Source organism: Juglans microcarpa x Juglans regia, chromosome 5D (assembly GCF_004785595.1).
Source record: "Juglans microcarpa x Juglans regia isolate MS1-56 chromosome 5D, Jm3101_v1.0, whole genome shotgun sequence".
Classification (NCBI taxonomy): domain Eukaryota; kingdom Viridiplantae; phylum Streptophyta; class Magnoliopsida; order Fagales; family Juglandaceae; genus Juglans; species Juglans microcarpa x Juglans regia.
Window position 1 is genome coordinate 30,843,133 of NC_054602.1, and position 17,796 is coordinate 30,860,928.

General features: G+C 38.2%; 1 protein-coding gene across 4 annotated transcripts; it reads left to right on the forward strand.

Moving 5' to 3' along the window:
* Positions 1-1,563: 1,563 nt before the first annotated feature.
* LOC121264089 (transcription factor-like protein DPA) lies at positions 1,564-6,697 on the forward strand. 4 transcript variants are annotated; one of them, XM_041167138.1, is made up of 11 exons: positions 1,564-1,749; positions 2,026-2,272; positions 2,830-2,994; positions 3,161-3,231; positions 3,413-3,456; positions 4,152-4,214; positions 4,314-4,454; positions 4,603-4,671; positions 5,625-5,723; positions 6,184-6,254; positions 6,336-6,697. In XM_041167138.1, the coding sequence occupies exons 3-11, from the start codon at positions 2,900-2,902 to the stop codon at positions 6,505-6,507; spliced, it is 825 nt and encodes a 274-aa protein (XP_041023072.1). In that variant the 5' UTR covers positions 1,564-1,749; positions 2,026-2,272; positions 2,830-2,899; the 3' UTR covers positions 6,508-6,697. The 4 variants fall into 4 exon arrangements, with proteins under 4 accessions (XP_041023072.1, XP_041023073.1, XP_041023074.1 ...); XM_041167139.1 differs by having other exon boundaries at positions 2,026-2,268; XM_041167140.1 differs by lacking the exon at positions 2,026-2,272 and having other exon boundaries at positions 2,826-2,994.
* Positions 6,698-17,796: the final 11,099 nt, after the last annotated feature.

The following is a 17,796-nucleotide window of genomic DNA, read 5'->3' on the forward strand; positions in this document are numbered from 1 at the left end:
AATTGACAAAAACAAAAATAAATTGGTCAAGTTTGAAGTGAATTGTTAAGGTTTTGAAGCAACATTGAGGTCATCAAAACCCCACAAACTCACAGATCAACCAATGCCATGATTTCTAGACTCGCACAACAATGCCATGTCTAGTTGCAGTCTTTAACATTACAGACAAATATAATGAACACAAACCACGGATTAACCAAAAGCCCTACAAAAATCGCGAGAAAATTTGCAAGCTTTCCTGTTATTTATGCAAACTCAAAGATCAAATAAAAACCCCACAAAACACACTTTAGTACCACACAAAACATAGATCAAAAAATAAAAACAAACTCACAGATCTATTAAATACAAAAACACTCAATATACTAGAAATGGAGAGACCTCATTTCAAATAGAAAAATAAAAATCATTTCTTTCATTTCTTACCGGACTTGTCTATAGAGCACTAGGAGACTGATGGTGGGTATCGGCAGCAAGATCAAGTAGTTGGGCAGAAGAGACGATGAGGTGGGCGGTGGGGGAGAAAAATGCCGAAGAGAAAATGGGGGGAGATCAACGCGGGAGGGGGATGGGGGGTTATTTCTTAGAAAAATTCTATTTATAAGCCTCTTACACCACATACTACATTTTTTATAATTTTTTTCTCTTATCAAATATGTGGTATATGAATGATAAATAAAAAAATTCAATTATTTTAAGAAAAATAAAACCAAATTTTTTTTAAAAAAAATAAAAAATAAAAAAAATTGTGGTATGTAATATGTAAGGCTTATGAATACCAATGCTAAAAAAAAAGGAAAAACCGTGTTTGGAAGTAGGGGAATAGTAGGAGGTTGTATAGCATACCCTTGATCTAAAATCATCTCATCTCATCTCACTATCTAAACGGAACCTATTCGAAAAGATTTAGGTCTGGCTTGGATAGTGAAAGTATTTCATTTCATTTTATCTCATCTCAACTCATTATTATAATTTTTTTAAATTCTCACATAAAATATAATAAACAATTCAACTTTTTCAAATTTTAAAATAATAATAATATTAAAAAATAATATGTTAATAATATTTTATTCAATTTTTAATTTTTATCTAAAATTATTTCATCTCATCTCAATATCTAAACTACACTTTAAAATCATTCTATTCACAATCCAGTACGTAAAATATATTATCCATATTATTGATGTGACATAATGTGAGTTGTAAAATTTAAATTTATAACTATTTTTTACAAATTAAATTTTACCACATCAACATTATATAGTGTGTATTCTATGTAGTGACTAATAAAATCTTTATTATATCTAATATTACTGAAAAAAAAAAAGGTAAAAACTTTAAAAAAATAAAAATAAAAAGTTGATTGAAATTTAAGTATAGTTTAGATTCGAAGATGAGTTGAGATGAGTTGAGATAAGTTATAAATAATAATAAAATATATTGTAAATAATAATGAGATTTGTAAGTTAAAATTAATTAATAATAATAAATAATAATAAGATAGGTTGAAATGAGTTGAAATGAATTAAGATAGATTACGAATATAAACCTGTCCCGGCGAAAACCAAACTTTAATACAAACGGGACCGGAGGGACAATTTGGCCATGTCGTTGAGCACTGTGCCATTTTGAATTCGAATGCTTCGGGTGGATCTATCCGTAGTTTGCGGGAAGCGGGAAGACATAAGAACATGTTGTTAACGTTTCTAGGGTTCCTTCTTTCGAGAGAACGAATACATTGATCGTCAGGTACGTCGCTCTTTTCCCTCGTCTATAGATTTTTCAAAATTTAACCGCAACGTATTTGCATGGATGCCATGTTGTTTAGGGTTTCCCTTTTTCTTTTCCTTTGTCTCGGAGGTTTTCACTTTAAAATTTGGAATTTCCAAGTACAGAGTTTGCTTTGCTCTGTTTTTCTCTCTACACACTATCTTGTATCCGATGGCGTTCCTTTTTGGCTGGGAATCTGGTTAGTCGAAATTTTTTTATTCCGAGAGTAAAGTGATCACATTGGGACATCTGTAGGAGTTGCCAATAGGCCAAATTCTACAAAGAGCCATGTGGAAATGTGCAAGATATTAATGGGACTATAGCCAAATCAAATCCATTGAAAAAACAAGATCATTGTCGGCCCCACCACCAGTTTTCAGGTGCAAACTGTTTCGAATGGGAGAAGATTGACAGGGGACTGAAAACAACGTCGATATCTCAAATAAAGAGATATTCTTGACCACTTCCATCATCCCAGACTTGAAAAGCATGATCTCTGTAGGTATTGGAGTATATTAAGTTTATATCCTTACCTTTTTCTGCCAGCTACCAAGGCCTTCTGTCAACTTTTTTTGAGTTATTATTATCAATAGAAACTCTTTTTTAGTTTTGTAGAAAAGTTCTAAAGAAGTCACGTTTTCACCACCCAATTTGCATGTTGTTTGGGAAGGAGAGATGGAGGAATGGAACCCACCATTGAGGGTATACAAGTTTTTTTGGGGATCAGTTTCATTCCTCTCAAGCCCCAATTTTTGTTTCAACCCAAATGTGGATGGGATACAAGAGACCGGAAAGCATTTTGAAGTGCTTTATTTATGAAATTACCTTTGAATCCGTCAAATTCCACAATACTCAACCAGACGTTTACCTTTCAGAAAAGAACATAATTACAACATTAGTTATCATCAAATTCCTTTCTTGCCTTTTCTTTTCCTCTTAAATTGTAATTTGAAACAAGAGATTGAAAACGTAGTAATTAACATATACAGCTCTTCCTTACAAATACTGCCTGGGGAGTGAGGGTGAATAAAGTGACTTCTGCAATCTGATGGAAGATAGGTACACTAGATACACTTTTGGCCACTTGAATCTGAAAACGTCTAGTGGAGAAGGTCCAGGTGCAGCTTCAATGAGTTGTGGTAATGTGCCAACTCATTGCCAGAGTAACCATGGAACAAACAATATGGCTTCCCATCGTGAGAATGCCAGCATCTTCAATGAGGGGTTAGTATCTTGCTTTTCAGTTGAAAGAAGTTACTCTGTTTGAGTATTTTTATTCAAGAATTTACATGACAAACAATAACTGGCATGCCTACACTGGAACAAGTTAATTGTTTGTTTGTGTTCTTATCAGCTTTGATTGTGTTCTCTTCTTTTTATTAAAAAACAGAAGCAGAGCAGCAAAGAAGAAAAGAGAATCAAGACTAAAGGGTGGAGGACTGCGCCAGTTCAGTAATATTGGTTTGTTCCATATGTGTTTCTTAAATCTCGTGATTTAGCATATTCTCTCAGTTCAGCTTTAAAATCTATCCAAAATAGGAATGTCGAACTCCCAATGGTCCTATGTTTTAGTAATGATGGTCAATGGTGCTACAAGTAAATCTTTGCTGGGCACTTAATTCATTGTTTTCCTTTTTTCCAGTTTGTCAGAAGTTGGAGAGCAAGGTTAGAACAACATATAATGAGGTATAATTTTATATTTTAATTTTGAATTAATTTTTTTGTAAGAAGCTTTATGGAAGAGAATCTAGAGCTGTTCTATGCACTAATTATCTCCTTAATCAAATTAGATAAGCTCTTATTTTCTGGCAATGAAGATATAAGAGTGATTGTGGGAGTTCACTATGACTATCCAAATAATAATTATGCTAACTCAACATAAGAATTTTTTTCATATTTGAGAAGCCATAATTTACTATTAATTTTTATGCTGTTTTAAATTAAAAATATTGGACTTTTAACGATTCACTTTCTATTTCCATCAAAACAATATTTCTGGTTGAAAGCCATAATTGTAATGTTTAAGTTGAATGTTATTAGTAACAGTACAGTGATTGTGGGAGTTCACTTAGGATTGTAGACTGCTGTGTGTTGTCCTCAAACAACTGGGTAATGTATCATGGAGAATATCAATGTTTTTTGGTTTGTCTTCCTTTATAAATCAAGCAATGGGCCTTCTGGCAACCTAGCTGAAAGACAAGAGAAGTAAGACCTTAGGAAATATTGTTTCCACTTCTCTAAATAAACTTACACCAAATGACTGGCCAACAATGGTTGGCCTCATGTTTTCACTAGGATTAGTAGAAGAGTCTTGCTTGTTTGATTGATTACCTCCTGTGCCTTAAATTTTTGAATTTAGTGAATTGATTGATGAGGTTCAGGTCGCAGATGAAATCGTTGCAGAGTTTTCCGGAGCACGTGGTGATGCGGCAGCATCGTCAGAGGTTCAATTCAACTCAATAATTCTAAATATTTATTCTAGAACATTTGCTTCACTTGAAGCTTCATGATTGTGTTGCAAAATGATCATTTTGGTTAATCAGTCTGATGAGAAGAACATAAGACGACGGGTGTATGATGCATTAAATGTTCTTCTGGCACTGGATATTATTGCCGGAGACAAAAAGGAAATCCATTGGAAGGGACTACCAAATACACGAATAAAGGATTTGGAAGAGATTAAGGTTGTGCACAGCCTCCTTGACCATTTGAGTGATACAACAATTATAGATCTCTCTTCCTCCTTCTCTGTCACATAAATATAAACGTACTAAAGAGCCCCATAATATTTCTATAATCCAATCATGTTAATTTTGCTGTTGATCTTCACAGGCATTGCGACTTCGGCTGGTGAATAAGATTGGAAAGAAAGTGGCCTACTTGAAAGGTCTAGAAGAAAAGGTAGTGCCAAGGAAATTATTGTTAATTTACTGTTACCTACAAGAAGTTTCCAGCATTAGTGTTCTACTTATTCTTTCAATCCCAAGGGGTGGCATAGTGGTCCTAGGGTGAGCCGCATAAACCGGATGTCCTGGGTTCGAAACTCTGCATTCACATTCTTAGGACCATCTGATTGGAGAATTTTCCTTTGAATTATCCAAAGTGCACTTGTGGGAAACTCCTTGCTGAGGGCTTGTGCACCCCTAGAATTTAGTTGGACACCTGGGTCCAATAAAAAATAGTTTTACTTATTCTTTCAACAAATAATGGTATCTATGTTGGACATTTAATTTCTCTCATAAAGTCTATTAACTTTCATCCTTGTCTTCATATGTAGCTACATAGTATGATCTGGAGATCCCTTGCTTTAAAAGAGAAATAGATAATTAGGTTTGCAATGTAATTATATTTTGAAGGGGTCTCCAGTGTAAATTTGGGAGCATTTAATTGGTTTTCTTAGTTTGTTTCAATCTTAGACACATTATGTGAGTGGAACACGTTCTGAATTGATTATTTTATTCCAAAAGCTAAAAGAAATGGCCAGTAAGTAGGGCTTTATATTTTAGCGAAGAGATGCTCCTTTGACTTTAGATAGAAGCTATAACCAACAGGAGATTTAACAATACTACACACAATTTATAAGCTATACCCATATCCATGTGATATTGGCATATTTTCTCAAGTCTAGAAAATATTTTGAATTAATTGGGGTTATATATAGTAATATTGTTGTGTTAAACGGGTACATTCATGGCAATTGGATGAGAGGGTGGGTCAAGTATTGAACTCTATGGATTGATCTGATTTCATCTTTTCTATTCTTGTAAGGAAAGATTGTATTTTATTTTATTTTTAATTATTTAAGGGCATAAATGTACTATTTCTCTGTATTTGTTTTCAATAAAAAAAAAAAGATTGTAGGTCTCCAAGATTTGCTGACGCGCAATTGTCAGTTACTCAAGTGTGGAAGTGCATCTCCAGAAGGATTTTCTTTGCCATTTATTCTGGTTCAGGTATATATTTTCTACCATCATTTTCCTTGTATTTGTTACCCATTAGTCTAAAGGAGAAATGTATAGCCGTACTGTCTACATTCCCATCTGATTCTATTTCTGAAGTACATGCTTATTTTGTTTATGGATTAGGATGAACCGAAAATTAGTTAGGCTTATTGATTTTGAGTTAAATAAATAAAGATGAGTCCCTGTTCTTTTCCCCCTCTTGCAAAATTGTTGAAGATTCTAGAAAGTTTCATTCCCCTTAAACTACAAATCAATTTTATTCTCTTTTCTTTTTGAAAAATATATTTCGTTGTTATTAATCAAATGCATGTAGAAGTCAAGTTATTGATTTTGGAAATGTACAGATATACATTTTAGGTGATAGGAATTGATCTCTACAGTTTCTGTTGATGTGGGTGGTGCATTGCCTGACTTTAACCCCTCTCTCTCTCTCTCTCTCTCTCTCCCCCAGACAAGCCCTCATGCTACTGTTGAGATAGAGATTTCTGAAGACATGCAATTGGTTCACTTTGACTTCAATAGGTACACCATTGATTTTGCTTACAGGGAAGAGAACTTGATAGCCATGAATCTCAGACTTGTTACATTGTTTTTGTTTGACAGCACACCTTTCTCATTGCATGATGATGCTTATATTCTGGAGTTGATGAGATACAACCAACAGCCAGAAAGTATAGATGCTTCTCAAAGTTTTTCGGCTCACTCTTCTTCAAGCTCAGTCACACCTCGAGGCACCAAACCGTTTCATTGGAACTCTGAAACACATCTCAAATGAATTTATTATACTTGGAAATATAAGTACATTTGCTGTCCAGAAGAAAAAAAAAGAAGGGAATCTACCAATGTGTATATATTCCTTAAAACGTTTTGGAGATTTCAGCATCAGTCGGCGTTAAAACGTTAGTGCTAATTGTAAGATTAGTCTCTTGAGTTCACACTTTAAAAGTAAAAAGCTTCAAGGATTTTTAATTTTTGCGCAATACTTCCTTCAAATGACTTGTACGACGACATAATATGGGATCCAGAAAATTGAGCGGGGGGTGTGGTTTCAACCCTGCACCCACAGGAGACGGGGGGCGGGGGCCGTGGCCCCCTACCTTGGTAGCAGGGGGTGGGGTTGAAACTGCAACCCGCCCTGCCCCTCGCTCAATCTAGTGATTCATTGGATCTATAATTTCATATTGCTTAAGAATGACTATTGTATTGCCTTGGTCTCCTCTATAAAGGTTGGCCTAGGAGATCAAGGCAATTTATTAACTTGAATTCAAGTTTTTAACAAATTGTATATATTTATATAAATATAAAAAATAATTTTTTTTTTATTATTTTTGAGATGGAGTGGGGTGCGGAGTGGGGTCCCGTTAGGGTCAGCCCGCCCCCTGCCCCTGCTATGGGTCCTTTATGCGGGGCGGGGGCCCTTACCCCTGCGGGGTAGCCTGCCCGCCCATGGGGGCAAGGCGGACGGGGGCGGGGTAACAGGGGGCGGGCCCCCGCTACCCACCCCTAGAATGGATGACGCAATGGTCTCATTTTATTAGAAAAAATGTCATGTTTTTAAAAATTGTTTTCATAAAGTTCTAATTATTATTATTTTAACAAGAAAACACGTCATTAACAGAAAACATTATGAATTGTTCTTGTCAAGCCATGTAGCTTGGGATACAGACATTAGAACATCATCCCGTCATATTTCAATATCCTCAACACTGCAAGCATAACAAGCAAGCCTATTAACTACCTCATTTCCCAATCTCTGAACTTGTTAAATTTTGCATTCTTTGAAAAATTTCATCAACCTTTATATAAAGTATAGTTCTTATAATATAATGAAAGTATCATATATCGTAATTTAAAATTATTATTATTGCTGCATTCTAGATGTGAGCATTTCTGATATTGATGCGGAATTTGGAACTTAATGGGATGGCATCTACCATGCGTATACTTCAAAAGTATATAGTTCTCCTGTAATTTTATCTTAGATTACGTTTGAATAATGAGTTAAAATGAGATAAGTTGAGATAAAAGTTGAAAATTGAATAAAATATTGTTAGAATATTATTTTTTTAATATTATTATTGTTTTTAAGATTTGAAAAAGTTGAATTATTTATTATATTTTGTATGAAAATTTGTGAAAGTTATAGTGATGAGATGAGTTGAGGTTAATTCTCAATCCAAATATTCATTAGTTTTGTTTTAATATTTAGCTCAATTAGTCATGAAGTACCTGTTTAAATAACTCGTAAAATATTTAATTAATTAGTTATTAAGTGTAGAATTAGAATTAGAATTTAGAATTTCTGCTGTGATATTATATAAAACTAGTATTTGTCTTGTAAGTTTAAGTTAATAAAAAGAGGTAGATTTATATATTTAAATTATATCTTAAAACTAAAAAGCTTTATTAAAAAAAATATATTAAGTACGAAAAGAGCTCCGAAGTTTTCAAAATTTTCCAAAAGCGTTGTTAAGTTTTTAATTATATCAATTTAAGTAATGGATTTGAAACCGCTTGCTGATGTAGTGCCTAACTAAGGGTATATGAGATATGCTTTAGATCGGCTGACAGCTTGGTAGTACTGTAGTGACGAGCTCGCCCATTGGACAGTAGCTATAGCTCAAATCGGAATTTCAAGGAGGGACTCTTATAGTCATGTCCAAGGAAGGTAGCTACGCTGGTCGCCCCCATCTCTCATTTTGCAGAAAAAAAAGTAATGGATTTGGAAAACTTAACCATTATAAAATTAAAAAAAAAAGAAATATTCATCATTATTTTTCTTATTATCTCATTGTCATCTCATAATATGATATTAGATGATAAATTTATAAGTAAAATATAATAAATAATTTCTAATTATTTAATGTAATATTATAAGATAATAAGAATATGATGAGAATTAAAATAATAAATAGAATTACTCGTATAATAATGCTCGATCAAATAAATTAATGAGTCTAATTGCCACTTGTATCCCAAACCCCCCAGTGACAAGGAGAGCACCGACATGTATATCGACCTTGTGTTTTTTGCATTTCATGTGTTGGGAAACGCGAAAGTGATTAGATAACGAACAAGTTTCCATTGAGCTGACGTGACAAACAGAGCAATAAAATAATAAAACTTTTTATTAAGCAGTAATACACCATACACTTATTTTTAATTTTTATATTTTTATTTTTTTCTACAGTAATTATATGGTATAGAATTGCCAAATAAAATAATTTTAAAATAATTTTATTCCTGTAAAGGGGATAGAAACTTCTCATAAGAAATATTTACCCATCAGCCAATTTACCACCACACACCCCTACACCCTACGTGGTAAATTGCATTTACTAACAAGTGAACTGATCCTGCCCTGATCCTGCCCTAACCCCTTCTTCTCCCCCCTCAATGCCTGGCATGTAGAAAAATTGATGAGAAAAAATAAAGTGAAAATAAAACCAACCCAAAATTGAGATTGAGGACAGAGAGGACTTGGTGTGTGTGAGAGAGAGAGAACTCGATGAGATGGAGGGGGTGGGGTTCGGTGAGAGAGAACTTGAGAAGAGAGAGCTTGATGAGAGAGATAGGGGGTTCGATGAGAGAGAGCTTGAGGCGAGAGAGGTCGTTGAGAGAGATGGCTCTGACATAATAATAATAATAATAATAATAATAATAAACCACATCAAGTGTGGAGTGTGGGGTGTGACTGATGTATAACATATATCCTCGGTCGGAAAGCCACATCAAGGGGTGATTACTGCGAGCATGCCATTCTAAGAGACCCCTTCGTGGGCCGACTTAAAAGGGATCAATGGATGGCTCGTGAGTGGATCTCATGACCGAACTCCATAGCCACCCCTCACAGGTGCGTTTCGATTCACCTTTTAAGGGATGACTCATGGGCTCCATATTTGGTCAGAGCCAGAGGTGGCTTTTCGGCCACTTCATTTAGGCGAGGGGATCTTTCCTGTTTGTACACTCATTTTATAGGATTTACTCTTTGAAACCAAGTTTATGCTTTTTATTATCCCTATTGGAGAGGACGGACAGTTATTATAACAATCTATTAGAGTAGTAACTCTCATCCCCAAGTTTGAATTTGAATAATAGATACATCTATTATCACTTAAGCAATAGAATGGTTCTGAGGCTCTATATAAGAGGATAACCTAGGTACGTAAAAGGGATTGGATTCATTAGTATTATTGTTATTATCTTCGATCACTGACTTAGGCATCAGAAGTGTTCATTCAAACCCCTAAGCCCTCAACTCTTTGGTTATAGGTAATTGTGAGGTGGCGACGGTGAAACACGTCCAAAATAGTTGGCACCGTCTGTGGAATTTGTTTAGTCTCACACTTAACGTGCTTTTCACATGCTCATTACCATTCGGTCTTAGGTAATTAGGGATTAGGGAAAAACTTCACAAAACATAGAGGAGAAATTTGTGAAAATGGAGGAGATTATAAAGAAACTTTCCATAGAGGTGGACTCACTGCGCAAGGAGAATGAGACTCTCAAGTCACGAAATGGGCCGTCAAGAGAAGACGTGACACCTAGTCAGGCTGTCAGGGTAAAGATGGAGGCAAATAGCCCAGGCGTTGGCAAAGGCCATCAAGAGAACGAGGAGGCGAAGAAGCTGTCCAGCACAAATCTACCATTCTCTACGGAAATTATGACAATGCCTCTACCTCCAAAATTTAAAGTCTTGTCGATAGACTTATATGATGGCTTAAAAGATCTGTGGAGCATCTGGAGAATTTCAAAACCCATATGATGCTGCATGGTTTCCCAGGAGAAATAGGGCTTTCTCTTCGACTCTAAAGAGATTAACGAGAGGATGGTTTGGTGCACTACAACCAAATGCCATAGAAAGTTTTGAAGAACTGGGCCGGTAGTTTTTCACCTAGTTCATGGTAAGTAGAAGGCGCAGGAGATCAGTCGCGTACTTGCTAACAATTAAATAGAGAGAGGATGAAAGTTTGAAAGCGTATTTAACATGTTTCAATAAAGAAAAGATGACAGTCGACGATCAAGACGAAAAAATCATGCTGGCAGCATTGCTGGGCGGTGTTTGGCCAAGGAGCCCCTTTATAGCCGAACTGGCCAGGAGGAACCCTTCCACTTTACGGGAATTCATGGATAGGGCCGACAACTTTGTCAACTTTGTCAACTCTGAAGACACCCTCATCCCCATGCTCGTGGCTTTTCGGGGTTTCTCTTTGGGGGCTTCTCACTACTACTCCTGTTTAGGCGTCTAACCCGAGGGGACCTCCTAGCCCTTATTTGTCAGGTTCATTGCATTCCTCACATGCTCGTTGTGAAGACACTCTCATTGCCTTGACCACCCAATCGAAAAGAATGAATGAACGGGAATACAAAGGAGAATTGGAGAATAGAGGAAAGACCGAGATGGGAACCAAAAGGTGAAGAAAAACCAACATGAGGTAAATAGAGATAATAACTTAAGAAGACACAATGGAGGGTATGTGCACTACTCTAGTACACAAAACTGCAACAAAACAAAGGAAGAGGAACCAAACAATGAGCAACAGACCGAGAAGTACTGCGCTTATCACAAAACAAGAGGTCACAGAACTGAGAACTGTTACAACTTGAAGCGAAAAGTAAAAGAAATGAAGGTTAGTGGCAAGTTGGAACGCTTGATCGCCCAGAACATTACCCCCCCAAGATGCACGAACGATCGAAAGTTAGAGTATAAAAGAAGGAGGAGTGAAAGCCCCAGGAGGCAGGAATCACCAAGAAGAAGGAGGAGGTCACATGAACCTTGTGAACTGAAACCGAGAACAGATGATGCCCGCAAAAACCCACCCGCCCCTGGGCGAAATTCATATGATTGTCGGTGGATATGCGGGAGTTGGCCCAACTTCTTTAGGAAGAAAGGCGTATGCTAGGTGGACGAGATTTGAAGAGGTTTTTTATGTGGAGAGACCCGTCGAGCAACCCTGAGTGCATATATCCCCTACAATATCCTTTGACGAAGAAGATTGTCGAGGGATTGTATATCCACATGATGATGCCTTGGTGGTAACAATGCTGGTGGCAAATTTTACCATAAGAAGGATATTAATTGACAACGGAAGTTCAGCAGACATCCTATTTTGGGATGCTTTCAGCAAGATGAGAATCAGCGAAAGTCAGTTGAAACCAGCACCAACTACGTTGAAAGGGTTCACCGGGGATGCGGTACAACCAATGGGGTCCATTACATTACCAATATCTATGGGCACAAACTCTTATGTCGCCACGACGATGAATGAGTTTTTAGTAGTGAGAACTCAGTCAACATATAATGAGATTATTGGACGACCCACGTTGAATGCTTTAAAGGCTATCACCTCGACCTATCATCTAAAGATGAAGTTCCCAATAGGCAAGGTGCGCGGCCCACGTGGAATAGGTGAGGTGAGAGATGAGCAGTTTTTAGCCAGAGAATGTTATATACAGGAACTCAGACAGGGATAAGGAGATGTCAGTGTTATGGATGCTGAAGAACACGCGATCCTCCCACTGGGACCCCAAGTAATGATGATAGAGCTAGATAATAGAGATGAAGATGCTTTGAAGCATGGGGCAGATGAGCCCTTGGAGTTGGTCACTCTTGAGCAAAATCATTCCGAGAGCCATGTGAAGATCGAGACTAAATTAACATAGGAAGAGAGACAACAACTAATAGATTTTCTTCTAAACCATAAAGATGTATTCACATGAAGTCATAAAGATATGCCCGAGATAGGCGAGGAGGTCATTGAACACAAGCTGAACGTAGACCTAAAGGTACGCCCAGTAAAATAAAAAAAGAGAAACTTCAGCACTGAGAAGTACGAAGCAATCGCGGAGGAGGTGAATCGGTTATTAGCAGTTGGATTCATCAAAGAAGCATAGAATCTAGAGTGGCTGTCCAACATGGTATTGGTAAAAAAAAATTTAATGGAAAGTGGTGAATGCGCGTAGATTTCACTGATCTCAACAAGTCTTGCCTAAAAGATAGCTTTCCATTACTACAGATAGATCTGATAGTAGATGCGATAGCAGGGTATAAAATGTTAAGTTTTATAGATGCTTATTTAGGATACAACCAAATTAGGATGAAGGAGGCTGATCAGGAGAAAAACCACTTTTATAACCGACCAAGGATTATACTGCTATAAAGTGATGCCCTTCGGCTTGAAGAATGTTGGGGCAACTTACCAGAGGTTGGTGAACAAAATGTTTAAAGACCAGATCAGAAGAAACATGGAAGTGTATGTCAACGATCTCCTAGTGAAAGGTATGGAGTTTAACTAACATGTGGAAGACCTTAGGGAGGCTTTTCAGGTTTTACGTCGGTACCAAATGATGCTCAACCCAATGAAGTGTGCATTTAGAGTGCAATCAGGAAAATTCCTCTGTTTTATAGTGTCAGAAAGAAGAATCGAAGCAAATCTCGAGAAACTCAGAGTAATAATAGAGATGAAGTCGCCTATAAACTTGAACGAGGTACAAAAGCTAGCAGGCAAGATATCCATTGATCCATTTATTCCGATCAATGGATAAATGTCTTTTCTTCTTTTAGGTACTTAAAAAAGCACGAGATTGAGATACCAAGTACAAGGAAGCATTTGCTCAGTTAAAGGAATATTTAGTTAAGCCGCCATTGCTTATTCACACCAAGCCATGAGAGCCATTATCACTATAATTAGCAGTGACTCCGAACGCAGTGTCAGTTGCATTGGTACGAGAGGAGGGGAAGGAACAAAAGCCGGTGTATTACATAAGCAGAGCCCTAAAAGGAGCTGAGGCCAGATATCCAAAGGTTGAGTTAGTCGCCTTCGCCATGGTGGTAGCAACAAGGCGATTATGGCCTTACTTCCAAGCCCATCCAATAAAGTTGATCACCTCATCACCTCTGCAAAAGGTGTTGTAGAAACTAGACATCTTGGGACGGTTGGTCAAATGGTCAATTGAGTTGAGCGAGTATGACATCAATTACATACCAAAAAGCACTGTGAAGGGACAGATCTTGGCCAATTTCGTAGCAGAGTTTTCAAACTTCAGAGAAGAAATCCATAAACCACCTGAGAAGAATTCTTGGCAAGTATATGTGGATGGATAAGCCTGCTAAGCAGGAGGAGGAGTTGGTGTGCATGTAGTAACGAGTGAGGGGGAAGAGTCGTACCATACAGTACGATTGGAGTTTAAGGTAACAAACAATGAAGCTGAATATGAAGTAGTACTTGCTGGGGTAGTAATAACAAGGGTATTAGGAGACAAGGCAGCCGAAATGAAAGCCAATTCACAGGTAGTAGTTGGGCAAATCACCAGGGAGTATTTGGCGAGGGGAACCAAGCTAATAAAATACATTCACTAAGTCCAGGAGTAGTGCAAAGGTCTCAAATATTTTCGAATCGAGAAGATATCTTGAGGAGACAATTTCAAAGCTGATCGATTGGCGCGCGGCCTCAGCAAAGTAAGATGAAGTGCTGCCATGAAAGGTTGATTTACAAAGGATGGCTAGTTCACCAGTAGGAGGGGAAAGTTTGCAGGTAGGTGAAAGTACACAAGGATGGGCTAATGATATACAATAGTATTTAAAGACAGGCGATCTCTCCCCATCTTAGGAAGATGCGAGAAAGTTGAAAAGCAGGGTGACCATGTTTTCTATAGTTGACGGAGTTTTTTACAGGCTGGATTTTTCAAACCCATTATTGCAATGTATAACAAATGAGGAAGCAAAGTACGTGATGAAGGAGGTACACGAGGGGATTTGTGAGAGTCACTCAGGAGGACGATCATCCTGAACGATCACTCGCTGCAAAGATTGTAAGGGCAGGATACTATTCGCTAAACACACTCAAAGATGCGAAGGATTTCGCGAAAAAGTGTGTCCAGTGCTAGATTCATGCACCAATCCCAGGTGCACCTCCCGAAAAGTTGCGGTCCATAACGTCCCCATGGTCGTTCGCCCAATGTGGAGTAGATTTGGTAGGCCCTATGCCCCCCAGCAAAGGAGGAACAAAATTCATCATCTTAGCCATCAAGTACTTTACAAAGTAGGCAGAAGCTGAGGTGATGACTACAATAACCACCCAAAGTGAGACAAAGTTCGTGTGGAATGTAGTAGTGTGTAGGTTTGGGATACCTTAGTGTATCATTTCTCATAATAGAAAACAGTTCGATTCTGAACATTATCGCCAATGGTGTGCGGAGCTAGGAATCAAGGTCAATTACTTTTCTCCAGGCCATCCCCAGGCAAACGGAAAAGTGGAAGCAACTACAAAACCATAATGGGGATACTGAAAAAGGAGATAGGCGACAGAAATGGGTTATGGGCTGACGAGCTCTCGAGAATTTTTTGTGGCCTTAAAGAACAATACCAAAAATCTCAACAGGCCAAACACCTTTCGCCCTAGCATATAGAAGTGTATTGATGGCACTAGTCGAGGTCGGGTTACCAAGCTACAGAAGGAAAACACTTTGATCTAGAAAAAAACGTAGCAAGGTTGGAAGAAAATCTAGACCTATTGGAGGAGATAAGGGCGGATGCAAAAATCAGAGTTGCATCTTCTAAGAAGAAAGCAGAGCAGTACTTCAACAAGTGAGTGAGGCCTAGATCTTTCAAAGCAGGTGACTTAGTGCTGAAGGAAATCAACGTCACCATGGGAGAAGAAGGGAAATTAGGCCCTCGATGGGGGAGGCCCTTACGTTGTAGTGGCAAGCCACAGACCGGGAGTTTACCAGCTCAAGGATGCTGCAGGGCGTCAGCTACTTCACCCATGGAATGCAGAGTACCTACGAAAGTACTACGTTTAAGGGAAAGATATGTAGTTTTCTTTTATTTCATTTGTTGATTTGCTTATTGATATAATTTTTCAATAATAAATGCCTACACATTTTGTCCACCTTTTCTTTAGTTCTTTGTTTGACAAATGCAAAAAATATGACCAAGACTTGAAGAGAAAATAAGGAGGTGGGATAAAAAGGCCGAGGGATCTCCTGTTAATACCTTCTCGCCTAAAGGTGATGTGGTCGAGAGATTTCCCACTAGCCTAAAAACTTAAAAGTTAAAATGGTCAAGGGATCTCCCGTTATCACCTTCTCGCCAAAAGGTGATGTGGTCGAGGGATCTCCCACTAGTATAAAAACTTTAAGGTTAAAACGGTCGAGAGATCTCCCGTTAGCACATTCTCGTCAAAATGTGACGTGGTCGAGGGATCTCCCACTAGCCTAATAACTTAAGGGTTAAAACGGTCGAGAGATTTCCCGCTAACACCTTCTCGCCAAAAGGTGACATGGTCGAGGAATCTCCCACTAGCCAAATAACTTAAGGGTTAAAATGGTGGAGGGATCTCCCGTTAACACTTTCTCGCCAAAAAGTGACGTGGTTGAAGGATTTCCCACTAGCCTAAAAACTCAAGAGTTAAAATGATCGAGAGATCTCTCGTTAACACCTTCTTGCTAAAAGGTGACGTGGTCGAGGGATCCCCCACTAGCTTAAAAACTTAAGGGTTAAAGCGGTCGATGAATCTCTCGTTAACACCTTCTCGCCAATGTGGTCGAGGGATCTCCCACTCGTCAAAAAACTTAAAGGTTAAAACGGTCAAGAAATCTTCCGTTAACACTTTCTTGCCAAAAGTTGACGTGGTCGAGGATCTCCCACTAGCCTAAAAATACTTCAAGGTTAAAATGGTCGAGGGATCTCTCGTTAACACCTTCTTGCTAAAAGGTGACATGATCGAAAGATCTCCCACTCCCACTCCCACTCCCACTAGCCTAATAATACTTTAAGTTAAAACGGTCGAGGGATCTCTCGTTAATACCTTCTCGCCAAAAGGTAACGTGGTCGAGGAATCTCCCACTAGCCTAAAAACTTCAAAGCTAAAATGGTCAAGGGATCTCCCGTTAACACCTTCTCGCCAAAAGGGGACGTGGTTGAGGATCTCCCACTAGCTTAAAAATACTTCAAAGTTTAAATGGTCAAGAGATCTCCCGTTAACACCTTCTTGCTAAAAGGTGACGTGGTCAAGAGATCTCTCACTCCCACTCCCACTAGCCTAATAATACTTCAAGTTAAAACGGTCGAGGGATCTCTTGTTAACACATTCTCGCCAAAAGGTGACATGGTCGATGGATCTCCCACTAGCCTGATAATACTTAAAGGTTAAAATAGTTAAGCGATCTCCAGTTAACACCTTCTTGCCAAAAGGTGAAGTGGTCGAGGGATCTCCCACTAGCCGAAAAACTTAAAGGTTAAAACGGTTTAGGGATCTCTCGTTAACACCTTATTGCCAAAAAGTTGACGTGGCCGAAGAACTCACCCACAAGCCTAACACTTAAGGTATGAATAGTTTCGCCTGGAACTATAGTTATGCGCAGGTTACCAAGAAACAACAAAGAGTGCTTATTATCCGTAAACAAAGTTCAAAAGAAAACAAGGCATCTATAAAGATGGTCACAAAGTATCATTAATAAAAGCAGGAAGTCTCATTGCATACAAAGCTTCACAAAAGTTAAACAAATCCCTCACGGGGTACAAAACTTTCAAAAATAAACAAGTCTTATAAGGGGCAAGGAAAAGCATCTGGCATTTCAGCACGACCAAAGAAGTCACAAATATGCAAAGCAACCTTGCTGGCACGAATAGACTTCCAGTCCAAAGTTTGCAGGTTTGTCTCTAGGTTGGCAAGAAGAAGCTTTTGGAGTTGTTTCACACCAAGTTTGAAACCAATACCCAAGGCTCGCGCCCGAACTTTGGGAGAGGTGGCTATTTGGGGAAGAAGCCAGTTGAGGTCTTGCTAGGATTCCTCCAAGGCGAGAGTTAGCTTGGATACCTTTTTTCTCAAAAATAGAGATTTTCTTTTTGGCAGAATCGACAGCCAAACTGAGTTGAAGATACTCGTTGTCGCTATTTTTAAGTTTTTTCTTCACCTCAGTCAAAGCCTTTTCAGCCTCTACTTTCACGCCCTCCGCCACACCCAAATTTATAAATAGCTCTAGCTGTTCGTCCTCTAGGGAAGCCAGGTGAGAGGCGTAGTCAGACTTGTCCATCGTTGCCTCTTCAAGCTCTGCCTTTATT